Raw genomic sequence first — 22,804 nt, forward strand, 5'->3', positions numbered from 1 at the left:
CTCCACATAACGCCCTGAAACACAGCAACAGGCAAAGACTTCAATCATTAGTTCCACTTTATCATAATGAAACTAGAAGTTTAACTCCATTCTGCAGTAGTTTGCTGGTAATTCAACTACATCCATATTTGCACAGTGATTCAAGTAGTTCAGTGACTTTTTAGAAAAAAAAATTGTGTACTTAACAAGTGAATTTCTTGTGATTTTTATTTAAACCGGACCATTGCTGCTATAATTGAACCCCCGTTGCCGAGTTCCAGATAATAGAAAATCCAGATTTGTTTTTAACCAAAATGTGACATTCCTTGTAATTCAGTCCTTGTGAAAAGTACAGATGGGGCTGTTTTATTAAGGACATGTTTAAATCTCAGGGCTATTCACCTTACACAAAGCTGGATTTTAAACTAGATGAGGGAAAAATCTAAAGAATATGTTGTTTAGTAATTAATTCTGTTAAATACATTTTACTAGTCTTGACATGTTTAAAGTACTTCTTCATTCCAGTTTCAAAGAGTTCTTACCTTTGTTGTTGGCTTATCCATGGTCCTGGATGCTGTGTGGTTAAAAAGATTCGGGATTAGCTTTTATATCATTGGAGACGAGGGCGGACACTCTCCGGTCACATGATTTCACAGAAATAATTTGGGTTTTAAACTGGAAATGTTTTGAACAAATGACGGTAATTCTTTTGCGGAAGTTGAACTAGTGAACTTTATTGCTGTGAAGATGCCAACACTGGGTCATGATGGAATAGTGATGCTGATAACAAGCAGTTTCAGCTCTGAGCGGATTGAATCATCCAAGAGGATTGTGTCAGAGATCTGTCGACGTCCCTAATGTAGAAATGTGCTTAGTGGGAGAGTTCTGTGTATGAGATACTTATGCAGAGTTAGTCTTTTACCTTATGGAGATGGATGTCAGTGCAGTCAATTTAAGGTATTGTATTGTTTCAGGGGGGGCCATTAGAAAGAGAGAAAAAAGTTTATATAGCAAACATGAGTGCTTACTTAATAAATTAATATCTGTTTAATTGTACACTAAATGTAGGATTTTTAGAGCTAGCATAGTAATACATTTCCGAAATAAGCTTGAAAAATGTATAAATGGCTGACTTCCACTGGTAGAGATGGTGGGCACCGTAGATGCAATAGCAGCCACCACTAGTTTTACTACTAACACCCTCCTGTCCGGTGCCGGGGATCGAACCAGCGACCTCATGGCCACTGGTCGTCCCCCTCACCTCTAAGCCATCCTACTACCCAAGGCAAGGTGGGTGAAGTGTCTTGCCCATGGACACAACAACCATGACAAGTGGCAGGGCGGGAATCAAACTGCCAACCCTTCGATCATTGGCCGACCCGCTCTACCACCTGAGCCACAGTCGCCCCATTCTTGAACTTTGGGTCAGAATAAAGTGGAACAGACATGTGATGTGATTAATCAAACTCTCTCAGACCAGCTGCTGATTGAGTGACACTCCCCAACCCATTATGAATCAGAATTCGTTTTCACTAAAAACCAACATGCCACACTTCCCCTTTCCCTTTCCTCCCATCCTCTGACCTCCTCCTCCACTCTGAATCACTCAAAGGTTAATGGCTCGGCAATATTGCACAACTCAACTTGAACACCTCTCTGATTATCTAATCTTCATCTATTTATAATATTCTTCATTTCAACAACTTGACCATGACAATACTTGCAGTAACTTTGATACTTCATCTTTCTTGTGTATATATTCCGGAAAAACTTACATGTATTTTCCTTTCTTTCTATTTGTGCACAGTAATACGGAGTCTGCCACACATACATTTCATTGCACATACTGTATGAGCATGTGACAAATAATGCCTTTGAATCATGAATCAAAAATAATTTTGAATGAACTCAACATCGTAAGCCAAACGTTAGGGACTCACTCTGCCCATTAAAGGACAATTTCCCTATTTGTAAAAAAAAAAAAAAAAAAGTCATGTCTTAAAATTCCAAAATTGTCCACTGTACTTGTTTAAATTCAATGACAAAGTTGATTGATTGTACATCTTATTCACAAGTTACCGAAACAAAAACCGAAGCCGGCCATTGAACATCCAGTTTCCTCTCCAATCTATTCACCAATATAGATCCCCAGAAATGTTCCAGACAGACCCCTCCCTGACCCCATCATACACTGCAGTGGACCGACCCCTCCCTGACCCCATCATACACTGGACCGACCCCTCCCTGACCCTATCATACACTGGACCGACCCCTCCCTGACCCCATCATACACTGCAGTGGACCGACCCCTCCCTGACCCCATCATACACTGCAGTGGACCGACCCCTCCCTGACCCCATCATACACTGCAGTGGACCGACCCCTCCCTGACCCCATCATACACTGCAGTGGACCGACCCCTCCCTGACCCCATCATACACTGGACCGACCCCTCCCTGACCCCATCATACACTGGACCGACCCCTCCCTGACCCCATCATACACTGCAGTGGACCGACCCCTCCCTGACCCCATCATACACTGCAGTGGACCGACCCCTCCCTGACCCTATCATACACTGCAGTGGACCGACCCCTCCCTGACCCCATCATACACTGCAGTGGACCGACCCCTCCCTGACCCCATCATACACTGCAGTGGACCGACCCCTCCCTGACCCCATCATACACTGCAGTGGACAGATTCAAACAGCAGAATGTGCTCATGGTCCTCAGTGCCACGAGACAGACGTTCATCTTCAATCGCCACACACCACAGTCAAGGGCCCAATCCCAAAGTCCTCCCTAAAGCCTCAAACCCTTAAATTTACTGACTTAAGATGAAATTTGACATTGAAGAAGAAGTTTCCCCTGTTCGGAAAGGGTGAATAAAGAGCACAAAGAGAGAGGGTTAGGGATAGGAGACACACACACACACACACACACACCCAGTAACACATAGAAAGCCCTCTTGGACTTGATGATGTGACAGTGGGACAGCCCTAAGCGCTCACTGACTTAGGGAGAGCGCATCTCAAAGTCTGTGAGTCTGTAAAGGTGGACATTGGGATTGTGCCAAAGACTGTCAGCTCCTTGACTATATGACCTCTTGGCTAAGTGACCGTGGCACTACTACTCCCCAAGTGGTAGTTCACAGAATAACACACAAAACATGAACACAAATGGCTCTTACAGTGTGAACATAAGTAATCAAATCAATCTGATCTACCAGTTTTTTTTATACTTCTATCAGCTGTAGTATGTAGAAAATAATAAATTACAGTCTGAGATTTATTCAGTTTATTTAGATGAGACATAGATTCACAACATTACATACATGAGTAAAAAACACAAAATAAAAAAAATAAAAAAATTGTAATCTTAATTTATATATTGACATTTCTTTACAGTATGAGATTTAAAACGCAGGGTTAGTTTTACTGCAATCAGCTGATCCGCCCCCCTCCCTCCCTCCTCACATGCTTCACATGTTGTTTATCATCTTCACTCCACATAAACATGTCAGATCCTCTTTGTTTGCTAAAGGTGTCCGCCTCACTGCAGTCCCAGAGACATAACAACATTTAACATCTACCGAGACATTAAGTAATAATAAATAAGACTCTTACCAATAAATAGTAAACTAGAATAAACAAATAATAAAAAAAAAGTTATGAGAGCAAATACAAAACAAACAAATTAAACGGGACACGGATGTTTTGCACAGGTTATCTTTGCACATTGAAAACTGTTAAGCCTTTAAGTCCTCAGGTGTGTGTGTGTGTGTGTGTGTGTGTGTGTGTGTGTGCGCGCGCGTGTGTGCGTGTGTGTGTGCATGTAGTATCGTCTGCCACTTGGGAATAGTTGGAAGTGATGGTGGCCCGGGGTGTGTTGGGTCACGAGCGATTTTTGAGGCCCTGCTCCGACAGTGGGTCTGCTGAATATGGGACATGAGACAGCCTCATATGCATTGATCATGTCTGTGTAGACGTGATCTAATGTATTATCACACCTGGTTGGACATTTGACATTCTGGTGAAAACTGGGTAGCACTGACCTGAGATTAGTTTGGTTAAAGTCTCCTGCTATATGAATGCTCCTTCAGGATGGGAGATCTGGTGTTTGTTGATAGCTGAATGTAGCAGCTCCAGTGCTAGTGCATCACAAGCACTAGGTGGGATGTAAACAGACATCAGAAAAACAAAAGAAAACTCCCTTGGTGTATAAAAGGGCCTACATTTCACCATAATATTGGGTGTACAAAGTATTTATGCCTTGCTGTGTGGTCATTAAATAACCAGAATCTGAATCTCATTTTTTATCTCCCTTTATTTTTACTTGTATTTAACTTGAGCCAATCTGATGTCCTCAATATGTTTTTTTTATTAGTTATTTGCTAAAAAATCGGACCTATTTATTTTATTGTTTGTTTGAGTAAATTGATGCCATATGCCCTGTCCAAGAGAATAACTTTGTTTTCGACATTGGGGGGGTTGAGATCTCCACCTATCTAGATATTTGGGAGCCTTGCATTGTCCGTTTTTGTTTATCGATTGATTATTTTGTTTATTGGGGGGGTTGCAACCCTCCCTTTCCCCCCACAAAATACGCCCGTGTCTGTACCTCATGTTCATGGAGGAAGTAGCTTGAAAACTACTCTTAATGAAGTCGGCATCAGTTGTTATTTTAGTGTTGATGACTTTGTGTTCCGAGGTGTGATGAACATCCTTTAACAAACATTTCCTTCATGAGAAAGTTGTATTAAGTTGTTTTAATCTTGTAGCTGCAACATGCTGCAAAATCCTGCAGCCCTTGAAAATAATTTGCATGAACAAGCTTTTCACGCAGAATCTCAGCAATGGTTTGTATTATCCTACTAAACTGCAGTATAATAGCCCTGCAAAGATTAATTATACAATTACATGTCCATTTCTAAAGGCTTTGACAAAATGTTGTGGGAACATTTGAAGGTATAATAACAAAATATTATAATATTTGTGCTAGGCTTAGGTATGCACTGCTGGCTGTAGCTTATGTTAACAACTAGTTATTATCTAATAGGTGGGTCCTTTCCAAATATTTACTTAGATTTATTTGATAAGCCTCTAATTTCTATTGCCTATTACACTCCCACTTGTTGTTGGCTTTGATATTCTGGGACTGCATTCTGGTTTCTTGTTATGGACAAACAGGGAACATGAGTGCTGTATGTGTCAGCACTTTTTTTAATGACTGTGCATATTTTGGTAAAGGCCTAGAGGAAAGGTGGTCGACCAGTAACCTTGAGGTCTCTGGTTGGATCCCCAGCACCGGACAGGAGGGTGTTAGTATTTTAAACTAGTGGTGGCTGCCCACAATCTCTACCATTGTGTCCTTGAGCAAGACACTTAACCCCAAAAATGCTTCAGGGCCACCTTAATAGCTGACCCTGCGCTCTGACCCCCTCTGGAGTGTGGTAACTTGAGAGGGGGATATGCGAAAAACAAATTCAATGTACTTTGTGTTAATTGACAAATAAGGAAACTTAGGAAATTAGGAAATAAGCAGTATAGTTGGTGAATACTGTAGTTTTCCTGGCTTGTCTTTTGATTCAGTGCAGCTTTAATGAGGAAGGCGAAAAAAGAAACCTCCTGAAGTGTATGAAAAAAATTAAGAGATGGGACTAATCTTTGTGCAAATAAGACAATGTTCTTTGCTAGGGGGGCATTAACACATCCAGTGAGCATCAAGAGAAAATCTAGGGCACCTGGCTTCAGAAAAAAGGTTATTAAAGCTGGCACATTCTAATTAGAAAAAGATCAAAGACATGATTAACGCGTTTTGGCATCCAACCTTTAGGAAGTCACAGGACAGGTAGGTGTTAAATCAATATCCTACACCAGGTGTGATTAAAACAGCAAGTGCAAACAGTCTAAGACAATGTTGACATAGGGTGCACTGCTCACCCTCCTTGTTTGGTCTGTACTTTCTAATCTCTCCGTTTGATCTGAACCTAAACTTGAGGTGTGAAACCCCCTATGGACCGTGAGAAAACAGCTGATCATCAGTTTTAATATATAACCACATTTTAGACATTAATTCACATTATTACAATTTTTTAACAATATGGCCCGGGAAAGAGAAGTTTGGGGTCCCCTGCTCGAGCTGCTAACCCCGCGACCCAGCTCTGGATTAGCTGATGATGATGATGATGACAATTTTTAACATCCATTCATTCACAGTACATTTTTTAACATTTATTAATTTACAATACAGCACAGAGAAACAGTCCACACTGTAGAGAGCCTCACGTGTCTGTCTGTCTCTGAAACTGTTTCTGTGAAATCATGTGACCGGAGCGTCCACCCTCCTCTCCAATGATATAAAAACTCCTGCAGCATCTCTCTGTCTCAGAGCCCCGGGTCGGTGTGAAGCCAACAACAAAGGTAAGAACTCTTTGAACTGGAACTTAGAGATATTTTTAGATAAATTAAGAAGATAAAATAAAATTAAGATTGGATAAAAGAAAATAGTGTTTTCCATTACCTTATTTGTCAACACCAGTAACACTTGATATAAATGCAATAGGATGTTGTTAAACAGAATTAATAACAAAACTTAAAAAACAATTATAATAATTTGAATTGACATTGTACATATGGAATTATAACTCAATATAATAAAAAAAAAGTCACATGCCAGCAAACAATCGGACATTAAGTATTTAGGCCAGTGGTTCCCAACCTTTTTTGGGCTGTGACTCCATTTTGATATAAAAAAATTCTGGCGACCCCCAGAGAATTATTTTTTAACATGTTTGTTATACTGTGTTGCAAATGCAGAGTAGCCAGGATTAGTGCACAATTTGACAACACTGCACATCGATTTTACCATTTCGATAGCAGCTGGCAATATTAATGTCTCAGCAATACTATGCATTTTGAGTTGGAATTTGGGAGACTGTGGTGGGGACCCTGGACCTTTTAGGGGAGTCCGGGGGAATGCTCCCCGAAAGAAAAATTTGAACCCTTTAATGGAAAATTCATAAATCTGGTGCAATTGAAGAATTAAAATAAGGCTTAATCAACTGTGTCCATGTGAGCTATTTAGTACTTTTTTCTTGAATAATTTTTGGAAGCACAGAATTACCAAAACGCAGAAAGTACAGGTTTAAAAAGTCCAGTCAGCTTCAGGGATTTTTTTTAATAATCCCTTATCCCGAAGCTCCTTCTCTCTTTGAAGTCTTCGTTTATTTTTTTTAACTAGTGCAGTGCCTGTAGGAAGCAGTAGCTTATGCACGCTTAAATGTAACCCGTCTATCAAGGTGGGACACATAAACAGATGTAGCCTACACATAGTGTCACACAGTCATTGAAATGGCTGTCACATCGCTCATCAATGTGATTTATGTTCTTTCTTTAATATTTGTTGCGCCATATATTCTTCATGGGCGAAGCAGGTGAAAATGTTTTTTTTTATTGGTAATTGCAGCTTGAAGGCAGCAGCCTTTATCTTTGCAAACAAAATGAATCACAAAATTATGATTCTTTTTTTTCACTAATTTTTACTAGCATTTCAGGCGACCCCATTTAAATTCCAGGGGACCCCGCATGGGGTCGCGACCCCCAGGTTGGGAAACGCTGATGTAGTCTGAATAAAAAGATTTTTCTTTCATAACCACATTTTCGACTACGAGATTGGCAGTCAATTCTGGCTATAAAGCATTTCCATGTTGCCACCCCTAGTACATTTGAAGTTGAACTTCTAGTAAACTCAGGTTATTTTTGCAACTGTAACATGTAACCAGTGGAAACACTGAGAGACAAACTAGAGAATGAAACGGAACTAATGATTGAAATATATACTGTATATCATTAGTTGTATATGTGCTTTTATTGTAGGTGTGTTTGTCCTGCTCTAATCTACTGTTTGGTGCACTTTCCTATAATGTTTACTGCACGCTGTGTTTTATTGTCTGCTTATTTTATTCTTTGTTTGCCATTGTCTGTCAGTTCAGTCTTACTATGTTACTGTATTTTCTGAGTCGACTATGTTGTTTTTTAATCTTTGTTTATACTTGCATTTTATTTCTGTGATGTTAGGTTGCATTTTGAATATCTTGCAGGTGACAACAGATGTAAACTAGCCTCTTAGGCTAACTCTGGCTCACCTACAGCTTGACTGTTGCATTAGTGTGCAATGTCCCTGAAATAAACCAATTATTTAAAAAATCTGTGTTTCAGGGCGTTATGTGGAGGCTGATTGTGTGTGTCAGTCTGCTCTGCTGCAGCTCTGAGGCCCAAGTGACCTGCAGGAATGAAAACGGTGCTGCAGTGGACTGGTGGGTTTCTTTCATATCGTTTAGTAACACGTTTCCATCAAAGTAAAGTTTGTTCCTGTATCAGCTATGAGACATAAGGCATAAACACATACAAATTGAGAAAACATTTCAATTGCATTGAAAGAGACAATGAAAAATTAAGAACAAATAAACTGGCGGCGATAATAAACGCAGCACAGTTAAAGGCCCTGGCAAACTAAATCCTTGTAACTATATTATTTGGGGGGTAAAATCAGTGCTAATATGTATATGAAAGGTTTTAGGAATATCTGTCAAGCCCCCGCAAACATACTCTCATGTCAGTTGGTCGACCATTTGAAAAATCCTGATTCGAATGTAACTTTAGATCTCTATCTTGTGTCGTCACGCCTTTGTTCTCCGTTCTAAAATGCATTAGGACGGCCATTAGAAAATTTCTGATTCGAACGTTGGCTTACGTCTCTATCTTGTGTCGTCCCACGTTCTAAAAAAAACAAATCTATACAATCTCTCTGGTGCCGCGCAAGCGATACAGACTGTCTCTTTGCGCCTGAGCCTACACTCAAAGCCCCGTCCGGTGAAACCATAGATAGTATATAAAACGCTGCTATGGTAACGCTCACAGTGAGACCTCGCGAGCCGCCGTGCAGAAAAGCTATGTGGTTTAAGACTGAAATGATCACCGGGGATTCCGATTGCGTGTCCCGAGCCGGATACACAGAGACATGTCCCCAAACTGACGGCGCGCCTCGCTCCGTTAGTTTCTACAGCCGACACAGTTAATATAACCACCACCTGCACATGGACAATGTTTAAATAAAGCCTCTCATTCTTATTAGGCTATCATAAGGGCTTTGATGCAAATGATTAAATCTGAACATTACGGAGGCAGTGTTGGTGCGTAAAAGGGTTAACCCTAACCTAACCCTAAAAGGAAAGCGCAGTTGGCAAGCTCTCTTCCCTACAACTGCCACAGCAAAAAAGCCAAGTCGATTGCTGCGCCGATTCGTGCCTCTGATACGTTGACTCGCAACATAATGAGTCGAGGCTTTGAATTCAGTGCGGGGATGTGGAGCTCTTTGGCCATTTCTCGTGCCTCTTTTTCCTCTCGTCGCATCGTTCTCTCTCCCAGCGCACACACGCATGTCCCGACCGCTTCCGAAAGCACAGCCAGTGTTCCACCCGAAAAAAATTAAAATAAACACAAGTGGGACTTAAGCTGATGATTGCTCTGGTAACGGTCAGTCCATTACTGGACGCGGAATATTAGCCCCCAAATATAAAACGACCCGACTTTTTACGACCTATTCCCAGGGGAAACCCCCGTCTAATAATCGGACCATAGATAGTAGGCTATATAAAAAAATCGGACCAATACGGTATGTGTCACCGCTGCATGTAACAATATTGCATTTGTGGTGCATTTTTTTTTATCAATGTAGCGAGTTACGAGTGAAGTGCAGGCAGAGTTTCTTTTTGTCAGCTCCCTTCTGAGAATATGTTTCTGCGGCTGCCTGTAGCGTAGGCTACTTCAACAGCGGGTCTCCACACTGTTGATCGTCTACACAACGTTAGCCTGCATGCTTAGGATCCAACTGGCCGTCTGGTTTGAACTCATTTGATTGTCTTTTTTTATATTTTACGAGTTGACTCCTTGTGCTCTTAATTCAAACTGCATGTCGCAACATCAGCTCACGTAATGAGCAACATTATCAGACTCCGTTTTCTCTCTCTCTCTCTCTCTCTCTCCCTATTCCCACTCCTATCCTCAGAAAAATCTAATTTAAAAAATGCATATGCCTAAAATAGATAGGGGATTTAAATGGGAAATAAACCAATAAGAGATAACAATAAATATGAGACAGAGATAATTTTATATATTTTCATTGTGACACTGACACCTGATTCAATTAAATACATTGCAGTTTGTAGTGGGAAAAAATAGCCTACAACTAATTGCAAAGCTATAAGTTACTTTCTAGCAGAATGCAAGTGATGTTGAGCTTGTGCTCTCAGCTGTGCCAGAGCGTTCACCGTTGCTAGGGAAACCAGGTCGCAGCCGGTGCAGCAGTGTGAACTGCCAGTCAGGCTCGTTGTGAGCATGTGCAGCATTTTCAAGTTTGCGTCTCGTTGTGTGGTGAATCTTTGGTCTGAACTGGGCTTAACCTGCTCAGCGCCATAACTGAGAGAACATTCCCTTACAGAACGTTATTGGCCACGCCCACACCGCCCTGCAAAATGTTCTAGACAGCAAAAAAGCTGTTTTTTAGACTACATTTCATAATATTTATGAAAATGTATTTTTAATCAGATAATTGTAAACAGCTTATTGAGAAACCCAACATTAATGTCATTTATTTATTTGTGAGGGTTGCCAGGGCCTTTAAGACTCCACTTCACTGTGGCAACACAACCTATCTATCAGCTCAGAGAAAAGTCTGATGAATGCACGAGAGCCTATTGTCCACAATAATTGCACAACAGCACCCCATCCAAAAAGGAACTTTAAAAAGTTGAATTTGCACTTTGATGTGCATACACATGTTAAGTGTATGGTCCATTATTTGTATTTAGTATGTCTGCATGGTATTGCACCAAAACAGTAGAAGTTTTCTTTATTTGTGTTTTGTACTGTCTGTATGTTTGCACAAAATTTGTACCTGCACATAGCAAACAAAATTGCACAACTGTAAGGTCAGTGTCTGTTTATTCAAATAAACAGTTGTTTATTTCTTTAGTGCATATTGGAATCTTTGAGCAAAATACCCCCAAATGTTTTGCCGCAGCGCGTTGCCTCCTATACCCCTGAACAACGACCACCAAGGACTAAGACATTTGCGGGGGGAAACACTGTAGAGTCTGTATTGTTTCTTCTGACTGACGTTTCTCTCCTCTGCTTGTTATCAGGTTCATCATTTACAAGGTGCCCAAACTTAAACACATTTTGGACCAAAATGGATATCCCCTGGACAAGGGGTTGGAATATTATTACATTGATTCAGCTGGAGGGTATATAGAACCTAGAAACAATTACCACATCAACAATACCTGGGGCGCACTTGCAAACACCCTCTCCCCCATGTTTACACCAATCGAACAAATGGTGAGAATCATTTTTAAAACTTTTCATAAGAGGAAACCATGACTCAAACATTCTCAGTGAGGACCCAGTGATTCTGCAAACTGAGAGAATAATGTTTCTGAAACTTTCTTCTGCTTCATTGATAGTCACCAGACTTTGCATTCATCAGTTACAATGATCAACCTCCAGGAGCTCAGGCCAACAGCAAATGGTTTGGCCACAGTAAAGGTAAGGTGACAGGGTTCCAGACTATGACCAAATGCTCGCATTTTGCGACCATTTTTTGAGACAGTGCGAGTGCCATTTCACAACTACTGTAGGTAGGGGTGTAACGGTACACTAAAGTCACGGTTCGGTACGTCCCTCGGTTTTGAAGTCACGGTACAGTACGGTACGGTTCATAGTTAATGGAGAATGAACAGCTTTAGCTGTCAATAACTAGCTGACAGTATGTAACATACAAATAAAATGCATAACAAATATAAAAATACTGCTGCAATTCTCCAATAAATAAAATACTTATTAAATACTAGTGAAGGTGCAGCATAAACTAAAATTGCAATGAAAAAATATAGTGTTAATGCTCAGTAGGCTCTGTAAGCGGGTATAAACAAAGGGTATGTATGTCTTTTTGACTTTAAAAAAATAAAATATTGCTGCAGCTCTCTTAAGGTGCGAACACACTACACGCGTTACCCGCGTAAGATTTACGTGCGTAACGCAGCTAAAATGTTGCTTGATCATTTTGTGTCAAAAATGGTTCTACGCGCGTAACGTGCGTAGTCTCCCTCCCGATATTGTATTTCCCCTAATTAACCATGGCTGCGATCAGACCCGACCCGACACAACAGCGTGCATGTCCGCACAAAAACAACAACAACACGGCCAACAACTGTGCCAAAAGACAAACTGAACAGCACAAATAGCCTAGCATTAAAACAGCATTGCATATTCATGGCAGCTACATAAACACAGTTACAGCAGCATCGGTGCACGGTGGCACAACATAAAGGCAAGTAGCCAACATTAGCCTACCTGGCTGTGACAGGGGACCGTGGCTGGCGTAGATCAACACCGGTGCTTCGCTGTACTTGTTGTGAAAGTCCCCCGGACATAGCCGTCATGTTTGGGTTCATAATATGAGGCGCTAGCCGCCCGCACACAACCGGGTGAGTTAACTAATGCTATACGGCGCTAACTTGTTTTATCGGCTAAAGCACAGCCGCACATATTCACTGAATTAACCAGGAAGTCCATTCTCTTGGTTTACTCTCCCCACGTCTTCTCTTGATGTAACAGAGTACTGGGCTAATAAGTAGGTTTGACTCTTGGAGCTGGTGGAGAATTAATGACACGACACAGAATGTTGGTAACCGGTTTTGTATTTCACTTAAACAAATAATAATCACTTGAATCAATCAAGGAAATATAAATAAACATAAATAGAAAATAGGCCTTCAATTCAATTATCTTAAATATTCACACTCAGTATGGGCACCTTTTACTCCATACATTTAAATCAACAGTTCCCAGTTCTATTCACACATTGATCCAACTAAACATAAAACGATGCATCCCACACAAATCATTCACTGCAGGTTAGATGTGTTTCTGATGCCCAGGTTAAGGCCTTACCCGTGAGTAAGCTGATAATATAGGAGATCTTGGCTCTATCGGTGCCAAAGGTGGAGGGCTGTTGCTCAAAGACTAAGGAGCACTGAATCAAAAAGGACCTACATACCCCAAAATCACCAGAATAGCGCTGCGGCGCCGGGACACGAGGCTCACGGCCTTGGGGAGGTGGTGGTGCTGGGGCGGGGTCCTGTTGGAGGGAAACGGGGCCGACAGAAGAGGTGCGCGCTGTGCCGAGACAACGTTGAGTTGCTGCCCCATAGCAGTCACACAGGTGGAGAGCCCACTTAACGTGGAAAGAACTTCACGGAGGACCTGCTCATGTTGCCCCACGAGCGCGCCCTGCGCTGCCAAGGCCTGGTGGAGGGAGTTTGTCTCCGCTGTGTCCATGTTTTAGGGCCAGATTGTACTGTTACGGTCGGACAGGGAGGACACAGGCGCAGAGACAGCACTAGTTTAAGAAGGTTTATTGAACAAGAATCAGCTGGGGGTTGGGTCGGGATCCGGGGGGGGGGGGGGAATCCAACTGTCCTGGGGAGGGATTCAGGGAGAGAGCAACGGAGAATGTCCAGGGGCTTGGGTGAGAAGAATCCAGAGCAAGCGGGTAGAAGAGTCCGGGGTGGAAGTGCTCGCTGGTGCAGGTTGGAGCCGTGGGGAGTCAGACCGGGAGAGCTGTGGCAGGAGAGCAACAAAAATGAGTACGGGGAAAAAATGCAAGTGGAGCTGCAACAGGTAAGTAATGAGAAGTAGAGCTACTGACTGCGTGAACTGAAACTACAATCTGGCAGTATCTGGAAGGTCGGACCAGGTATATGAGAGGCGGTTGATTGGTGATTGCTGGCAGCTGTGAGTGCTTGAGCTGACTCACCTGCTCCAACCCTGCAATAAGCCAGACAAGCAACAGGGGGAAAAGGCAAAAAACAAAACCATGACACAACCTAAGTAACCCAGCTGAGCCCCCTGTATCAAATTGAGTGCCAGCTCCTTGTGTGAAGGCGAAGAGATGTGACTAGCTCTCTCCTGGGTGAGCCCACAATTTGTGGATGCAACTATAGTGTTGCTCTAAGTCCCCTCAGGGAATACTAACAGTTACAAAAAGTGATTAACAGTTATAACCCTCCACTCAGGGAGAACCCTCTGGTAGATATAATCTTCAAATAAAAAAATAAAATAAAAAACCAGCCTCAATATGTATTGTAATACATGGCATAACTTAGCTCCTTTAAACCATCACCCCATATATTATAGAATAATTCCTTGTCAAATCAGTAGTGACATAAACTTTCTGTTATCATTCAAACCTTTAGTTGTTTCACACCTGACTACAGTCCCTCTCTTGTGGTGCTGAGGAAAGCGCACAGATCCTCTTCTGTTAGTCCGTGCTGCCCCTTGCTGGCTTCTTTGTTAATAGTTGACCACCGTTCTTCTAGCAGCTCCTTGTTGAGCTTTTCTGACGGCGATCCCCATCTTTTCCAAAGTAGGCGCTGCATCGGTCAGTGTCCTGAAAGCCTTGACTCCGCCGTCCAGAAAGATCTTGATCTGCGCTGGGAAGGGAGACTTGGCTTTGATGTTTTTCTCCCGCAGTTGTTTGATCACGTGCCGCACCTCCTTGCGCTGACTCTGTATTTCTGGAGAGTAGTCTTGGTCAAAATAGACTCTGTCTCCTGCATACGTTATCTGCCCTTGTTTCCAAGCTTGCTGCAACATCTTCTGTGTAGTAGTCCAAGAATCTGACTATGATAGATCGCGGCGGAGCTTGCGCTGCCCTCGGTTTCTCTGCCAGGGACCTATGTGCTCTCTCTATGCGGATATTTATGTATTCTGGTAGTTTCAGTGAGTCTGCTAGGAACTCAGTCACAAACCTTATCATGTCGTTCTTTTCTTTTCCTTCCGCAACTCCGTAGATCCGCAGATTTTTGCGCCTCGCACGATTTTCCAAGTCCAGGCATTTCTCTGTCAGCTTAGCCTCTCTGTGTAACAGGTACCGCACGGCTCGCTCATGGCGCATTCCTCTGTCTTCAGTTGAGCTTATTCTCTTCTCCATTTCTTTTGAATTCCCCTCGAGCATTTCAATGCGGGTGGTTAAGTCCTTCATATTTTCTTCTCTCGCTAACCTCTGTTTGGTATCCTCGGAGGCTTCTTTGTGTTCCTTTCTCAGTGTACGGAGCTCTTAACTCCACGTTCGCTTGTTTTTTGTTGACTCATTTTGTTAAATTAGTGGTTAGAGCTCTTAAATTTGCGTCTGCCTCTATTTTTTTCTGTATATATGGCTGGTTTTCAGAGGGTTTCTCGGCGAGCGAGTCAGCTACACAGCCACTGCTCTCATTGCGTCACTGGAAGTCCCCTGCTGCAGTCATCTTTGACAAAAAAATGTCACATCTCGAACTGAGCACTTCAGAGTGGACTCTAGTTGAGCAGCTAAAAGATACACTAAAGCCATTCAAAGTTGCAACTCAGGCCCTCTCCACCGATGCCTACCCGACCCCATCAGCTGTCCTCCCCCTGCAGCACGTCATATAGGCCTAATAATAATGCATTTTATTATTCTCATAGGCCGAATGGTGGCGAATCTAAACATAAGCTATAAAGAAGAGAGCGGCGAGTGGCTCGTCCTCAATAAAGCGGCTCTCCTGGATCCCCGCTTCTCCCGGTTGGTCCACCTTTCCCCTGCACAGAAACATCTCGTGACTGAAAGCCTCTCACACGAAATAACTGAAACGGAGACAGACACCGATCGCACACGAGAGGGAGAAGAGTCCGCTGCTGCGCTGGGTGCGATGGGCAGCCTGTTTGGGGACTTGTACAGCACGGGGGACAGAAGCAGCTGCAGCGGTGACGGAGAGCTGCGAGACTAAATATTGTTAATAAAAAGAGCTGCACTCGATCCAGACAGAGCCCGCCCGAGGAATAAGCGAACTAAGCGGCCGCTTAGGGCCCCCGACTGCCTGGGGGCCCCCTCCAAAAAAAAAAAAAAAAAAAAAAAACATTTTTTTGTGTGTTTGATATTAACATCATATTATGCAAATGTGAGTTATCATACAAAAAAAGGAATAAAATGTTTTGGTCTAGATAATTAATAGCCTAAAAATGTAATCAGTTCATCTGGGAGGAAATCCGAAATTATCTGATCATGTCACGTTCACATCCATGCACAGTGTGTATTGAGTTTATTTAAAAACAATTGGAAATGGGGCTGCCCTCAGTTGCCCATGCACTGTGTATAGTCTATAGCCTATTTCAGCCTTGTCTGTGGAAAAAAAGATACAGTAGCTGGACAACAGAGTTCTTCTGCTTAGTTCCTCACACTGCATTTAAATGCATTCATTGGGGTGCTCCGGTGGCGTAGTGGATAGAGCGCGTACCATATTGGCTCCGGCCTTCGTTGCAGTGGTCGCTGGTTCGAATCCGACCCGTGGACCTTTACTGCAGGTCATCCCCCCTCTCTCTCTCTGTCTCCCTATTTCAACGCTGTACTATCTAATAAAAAAGCTTGAAAATGCAAAAAAATAATCTTAAATGCATTCATTATATTACAGAGAAATATGTCCCGTAAAAGAAAAAGAGCTCCAAGCCCAACCCAGAGGACCCTCCATAATATTTTATTTTATATTAATATTTTTATGGAAAATCCATGCGTCCTTCTTCAATAGCTTCTAATTCATCAGACCCAGTTCTCCAAATTATTTGTTCACACAAAATTTCTCAGATTTAGCCTCATAATTTTCCTCTCAAAGTGCACCAGATTCATGCATTTCACTTTAAAAAGGTTAAAAAAATCTCCCGGGGGGGCATACCCCGGACCCCCCTAGAATGGTCTGAATCTCGGCTGTCTAATATTTTCGCACAGTGGAGGCACTAGCGGAAAACACTGGGTGTGTGAATGATATTTAACAAAGATCTATAGTTTCAGCAGCGCTAACAGTGGAGAGGGGCCCCCTAATCATATTTCGCTTAGGGCCCCCTGAAGGCTTGGGCCGGCTCTGGATCCAGACCAAGTCGACAGACTTGTTTTTCTGGCCAATAATATCAGCAATTAAGTCGGGCCATGCTGCCTTGTTCTAGTTAAAATCAGTGGGGGCGCACTCCTTTCTTCAGTTATTTAAAAAATTTCTATTTGATTTTTTAAATTTTTTTAACTCCTATGTTACATGAATTCAGAGGCACTGTGAAAGTTTCATTTTCTTTCCGTAAGGAATAAAAAGAGCAGCATGGAAGTTTGTTTTATTAAAGATGTGTTTTTATCCTACTCTGTGCTGTTATGAATTATGTATTGTGTGTGTGAGACTTTGATTTCCACAAGAAATAAAAAGAGCAACATAAAAAATCAAGACTGATATCGTGTTCAATGGGGTGGGGGGGTCGAATGAATTCGAATGTATTAGAATTAATTATGGACATTCGAAATTCGTTCGAATTTCATTTTTGGAAAAAGTGACAGCCCTAGTATGTCTGCAGCATGCATTCTCTCCATTATAATGACAGCCTACATTATGATAACAGGTACTTAATGTCATCTGGCGGAAGCGCAGAATGTACGGCAAGTCGGTAGTCGGACCGGTGTGTCCTGGCCTTAAAGTGTCTTTGGGTACCTTGAAAAGCGAAAAATAAAATAAATGTATTATTATTATTTACTTCAATTTGCAAGACTTTCAAAGTAGATCGACACCTGTAGGATTGAGCTTCCTTCAGGATGTAGTGACACAAACAGACATACAGTGATGATAGTTTACAGGTGTGCACGGGTGAGTAGACTGTTTTACCTCTAGGGGCATCCCAGTACTAATAATACTCCTTTAGATCCACTAAGTGCAATGAAGCTGGATTATATCATAATGTACTTATAAATATATAAAGCATTCGGACAATTATTAGTGGATTAGGATAGTTAAATCATTCACGGATAAAAACCCACTTCTGTCTGTCTGTCTGTCTGTCTGTCTGTCTGTCTGTCTGTCTGTCTGTGTCCTCAGGAGTCGTGATGATAGACAAGACCGAGAGGGACAGCACTGGAGTCTGGCTCGTACACAGCACACCACAGTTCCCTTTCAGAAGAGATGCAAATAACTTCTATCCTGAAACTGGAATGGTAAAGGCTCAGACCTTTCTCTGTGTAACATTCCACAAATTTGACTTCGGACTAAGAATAGGTACTATTCTCATTTAAATGTCTATGTGGCTGATTTGAATATTATTTTTATTATAATCATTAATTAGTATGGCTGTCAATAACATTTTTATGGCTGATTAACATTTTTAATCGGATTAATCACAGGGTGGCTGTGGATTAATCAATATTAATTCTACCATTCGAAATATCGCCAAATAATTTGAATTTTCTCTGTATATTGCTGTAGGAACAGAAAGATAAATGACAGAAGGTGGATATATTCATTTAAAATTAGTTTTTTTATTCATGGAAAATCCAAATGATGGTGTTAATACTGAAAATAAATGAAAATAAAACTACCCACTTAATAATTCAATTTGGCTGTCTCTTTGCTATTTCTGGTGGTAAATCAGCCCATGTTCTGGGAGACGGCTCATTTGTGCTAGAAAGCCGCAATGTTGATTTCACTTGATTTCACACACACCTTTGAAAACTGCAGACGGGCGGCAGTGGCGAAGTGGTAGGGAGTTCGCCTCTGGTGTGCAGGGTCGGAGGTTCGATCCCCCGTCTCCCCGCCACATGTCGAAGTGTCCCTGGGCAAGACACTGAACCTCGAATTGCTCCCGATAGTTAGCTTAGTTAACTTAGAACCCTAGTGCTAAGCCTACCCTGCGTGGTAGCTGCTGCTATCGGTGTATGAATGTGTGTGTGACTGGGTGAATGTGTACAAAACAATGTAAAGCGCTTTGGGTCTGTGAAAAACGGAGATAGAGCGCTATATAAGTCCATTTACCAGACGTTTGTGTGGACAAAGCAGACAATGTTTCTCATCCTGTTGCTTCAACTGCTGCCCGTGACACAGACGTGGCCGTTAGCAGTTCAAAACATGGGCTAGCGTGCTGCTATGTTCGGCCACATGAAGCTACTGTTAGGTCAGCCACAACGTTAGAGTGACTGTAGTGCAGAGTGGGTGGGATGCACGGGGCGGGTCATTCTGCGCATGCGTTAATTGCGTTAATGCATTCATTTTGACAGCCCTACTAATTATATATTGTTTTGTTTTTAATATTTCAAGGTCGCCATCTGCACAGCATCAGAGCGTATCCGTTTGAATATTACATCCCAGTTGGCTTTCATCAGTACATTCCAGATATGATGAAGATGATTAACTGGAGACAAGATCCCCCTCTGAATACAGAACCTATTGATCAGTTTCTGTATTCAAATCGCGGACAAAAGTTTAAGAGCTTTGCTAAAAAACAGTCAGCATACAAGGAAGGTGAGAAATCTCCATGATGAATTTCCATAATGAATCTCCTCTAAAAGTTGTGTTTCTCTCTCATCACATCAAGTTTTTTAAGGTGAGTCCTTTTTTGGTTTTCCATTACACAAGAGAAAGGTGTCATGCCATAGCTGGCTGTCTCATTGTTTGACTGATTTTTTCAACATGTATTGTTAGGCATGTTGAGCTTATGTGGACCGGAGTCTCTTCAGAGAGTTGCTGGTAGACTACGTGACCACAGCGTGGTTGATGCGATTTTAGAAAGAAAGTAGAACAGAAACCCCAGTGGTCTGCAGTGTTTCACGTCACTGTTTAGACCATAGGTATATAGAGAACACTCAGTGTTCAGTGTTGTATATCTATGGTTTAGACCCTTGTCCCTGGAACCATGACAGAGTAGGAACCAAAAAAGAAGGTAGAAGGGACTTTTACGAGGTGGAAAATCAAAAAAGGCAAATAGAGTAGAGCCGGTACTATGTAGTGGAAATGCACCATTACAGTCCTGTTTTGATTTTTTGATTTATTGTGAATATCAAGGGGGAGGATTTTGTATTTATTAAGATTATTTGATTGTTTTTCACCAATCAAAGAAGTGTCCTATCTGTGATGGAATAACGAGATTCCTGAACTAAATGTAAAGTGTCTCAAGGATGTTTTAGACACAAATTTTATATTATATTTTGTTATAATTTATTCTTTTATTCAGGATAATCGTAACATGACGTTTTCATGTTTCATATCTTGTGTCAGTATGAAGCTGTTTTAATATGCAAAAGGTTTTCTCTAACTTGCCTCTTCTTGTTCTTGCAGAGGGAGATCTCTACGTCACTATTGCAAACAACCTAGATCATCAGAGTGATTTGTACGTCCAGACGTCGGGCACCGAAAGTCCCTACCAAACAAAAAGAGGATTTAACATCATCCAAATCCAAAAAAGTAATTCTAATTTGGGATGGAAAAGGGGATGTGATCATTCAAAGTGGTGCATAGCTGCTTCCTTGGATCAAAACAATGAGTTGATTAATCCTCCAGATAAGAGGGAGTGGACCTGCATCGCTGACGTGAACAGAGCAGAGAGCCAATATAAACGTAGCGGAGGGGCACTGTGCATTAGGGATGCTAATGTGTGGAGAATGTTTTCTCAGTTCATTCGTACTAATAATTCACCCAGCAGAAGTGAAATAGAGTGTGAAGATTCTGTTGAAGGTGACTCTGATGGTGACTGATAACGTGGGCAGTGATGATCAATCCTCACCGTCCATATTGTTTTAAATCCTCCTCTTACTGTGTTTGTTTTTGCTTTGGTTTATAATTTCAAATCGACATATTTCTGAATCACTAGGGTGAAGGGAAAAAGCTCTATGATGTATTCAAGCTTCAGTTAGTCTGGGTCAGCCAAGGGAAACCTCTAAGCGACACCTTTAATTAAGACTTTTTATTAAATGTTTATTATCTATTATCCTCCTCGGTATGTTTCCATTGTTACCAACTAACCCAACAACAGCTGATAACTCTCTTGTTTTGGGTTGGTGTGTTAGGTGGACTTAACAGGACTGTTAAAGGCCAAATACAACCAATGTTAGAATTAAACTCTGTAGTCTATAGAACCATGATCACAGTTCGACCGGTTTGTGGGATATGTTAATGGGAATGAATATCATAATCATGTGTATTTGTGTTATACTGCCATGTATGTTGTTGGGAAACTAAATACAAGTAAACTCATTGTAAAGGAGTTCTGACCTGGAGAGGGTTTGACCTCCTCCTGTGTGTGTGTGTGTGTGTGTGTGTGTGTGTGTGTGTGTGTGTGTGTGTGTGTGTGTGTGTGTGTGTGTGTGCAACACAGATGGTAGACTGTTGAGGTGATGAAGATAAGGAATAGTTGTCAGGCTGTTATGAGTGAGATGTTTGGAAGGTTTTGAAGGTTAAAGTTAGACAATGATGGAACTGAAAACATCTACACACTGTGTTGTATGCACTTGCTGTTTGTTGTTCATTCTAAATACTATAACTTCTGAAGCATTCACCCTCTCTGTGAACGCTGATAATGGCTCTCGCTTGCTTCAATAAAGATCTCACTGAGAACTGGAACATTGTGTCATCTGGTATTTAATTAACCAACTCTCATCTGTACTAGACACACTGATGTGAGTGAGTAAGGGGTCCCATAGAGTCTCAGTCCTCTTCACAGCAGACCCGGGTTAGAATCCAGCCCGGGTCGTTCTCTGTCTGTCTGTCTGTCTGTCTGTCCTCTTCACAGCAGACCCGGGTTAGAATCCAGCCCGGGTCGTTCTCTGCATGTCATTCCCCTCTCTGACACATTTCATATCTGTCCCTCCCACTATTTGTAAAAAAATATATATAAATTCTACTTGAATGCCAGTGAAATGTACATAGACATATTGTACTAGAGGGAACCATTAAGGGGAGCCACTGTTTTCTTATTTATAGGCAGAACCACGCAATATTAATCTTAGTTTCTTCAATGATAAATTATTTTGTAACGGTTGTCCAATTTCTATAAAGAAGTTAACATTGGCCTAAAGTTACAGAACTTAAAATAAATCATAATAATAAAATCCCTATTTGATAATTGACGCTCTTAACTCCAAAATAAATATTAGTTGAAGTAGAAAATGTTTAGTATATTTCTCCTTGAATATGAAGCAGTTTGTTCAGTGTCCACATGATGGAGCTGTTGTTTTTTATATTAATCCATTCCACTTCCTGCTCTGCTGTTTACCAACATTTTGCTTTTCATTATCTAACCTGGAAAAATTAGAATAAATGAGAAAAATGTTAAATCAAATTGGTCTTTTTTTTCACACATTCGGAGCTAGGGCTGCGGCCTGTGTATGACCTCTGACCTCTCATACACAGTGGCATCACTAGGTTCAAGGTTTTTATTAATGTCCCAAGAGCAAATTTGTTTACAGCGAAGAAGATAGTGGCTAAAAACACACGACAATACAAGACAACAATGGACACAAAACACAACAGTATGAGGAGTCATAAAGTGCTTAAAAATAAGGTGCCAAGATATAAAGTGCTATGTGCCATAAACAGCATCAGCGTCAATGAAAGCATTTAAAGGGCAGTGTGTCAACACCATCGGCATCAACAGTAACAACATCAACAACAACACAACACTACTGATCACTGAATGGACAAACCGGATGGATTTTTGTGCTTTTTTTTGTAATTTTCATACGAATACGAATGCTGGAGTTTCATATTTATAGAAACAATGTAAAAGATTGTTCACTGTGTTGAAGTTTTTTTTCCTAATTCCATTTCAAGAAAAATAAACGTATTACCTGAAACACGAGGGGCAAATGTAAAAGCATATTAACACATAAATATACAAGAGAGAGAAAAAATAGGACAAATTTACAAGAACAAAACTCACAGATGTAAAACTTTT

General features: G+C 41.5%; 1 protein-coding gene across 1 annotated transcript; it reads left to right on the forward strand.

Annotated features, from left to right (window-relative positions):
* Positions 1-8,206: 8,206 nt before the first annotated feature.
* LOC307270714 (deoxyribonuclease-2-beta-like) lies at positions 8,207-21,156 on the forward strand (the record flags this gene model as incomplete). Its single annotated transcript, XM_080054600.1, has 5 exons — positions 8,207-8,298; positions 11,185-11,380; positions 11,506-11,587; positions 17,962-18,138; positions 20,191-21,156. The coding sequence occupies 5 exons, from the start codon at positions 8,207-8,209 to the stop codon at positions 20,604-20,606; spliced, it is 963 nt and encodes a 320-aa protein (XP_079910726.1). The 3' UTR covers positions 20,607-21,156.
* Between the last annotated feature and the right edge of the window lie 1,648 nt (positions 21,157-22,804).

The sequence above is a fragment of the Ammodytes marinus genome (genome assembly GCF_949987685.1).
Source record: "Ammodytes marinus genome assembly, contig: scaffold_32, whole genome shotgun sequence".
Taxonomy (NCBI): Eukaryota; Metazoa; Chordata; class Actinopteri; order Uranoscopiformes; family Ammodytidae; genus Ammodytes; species Ammodytes marinus.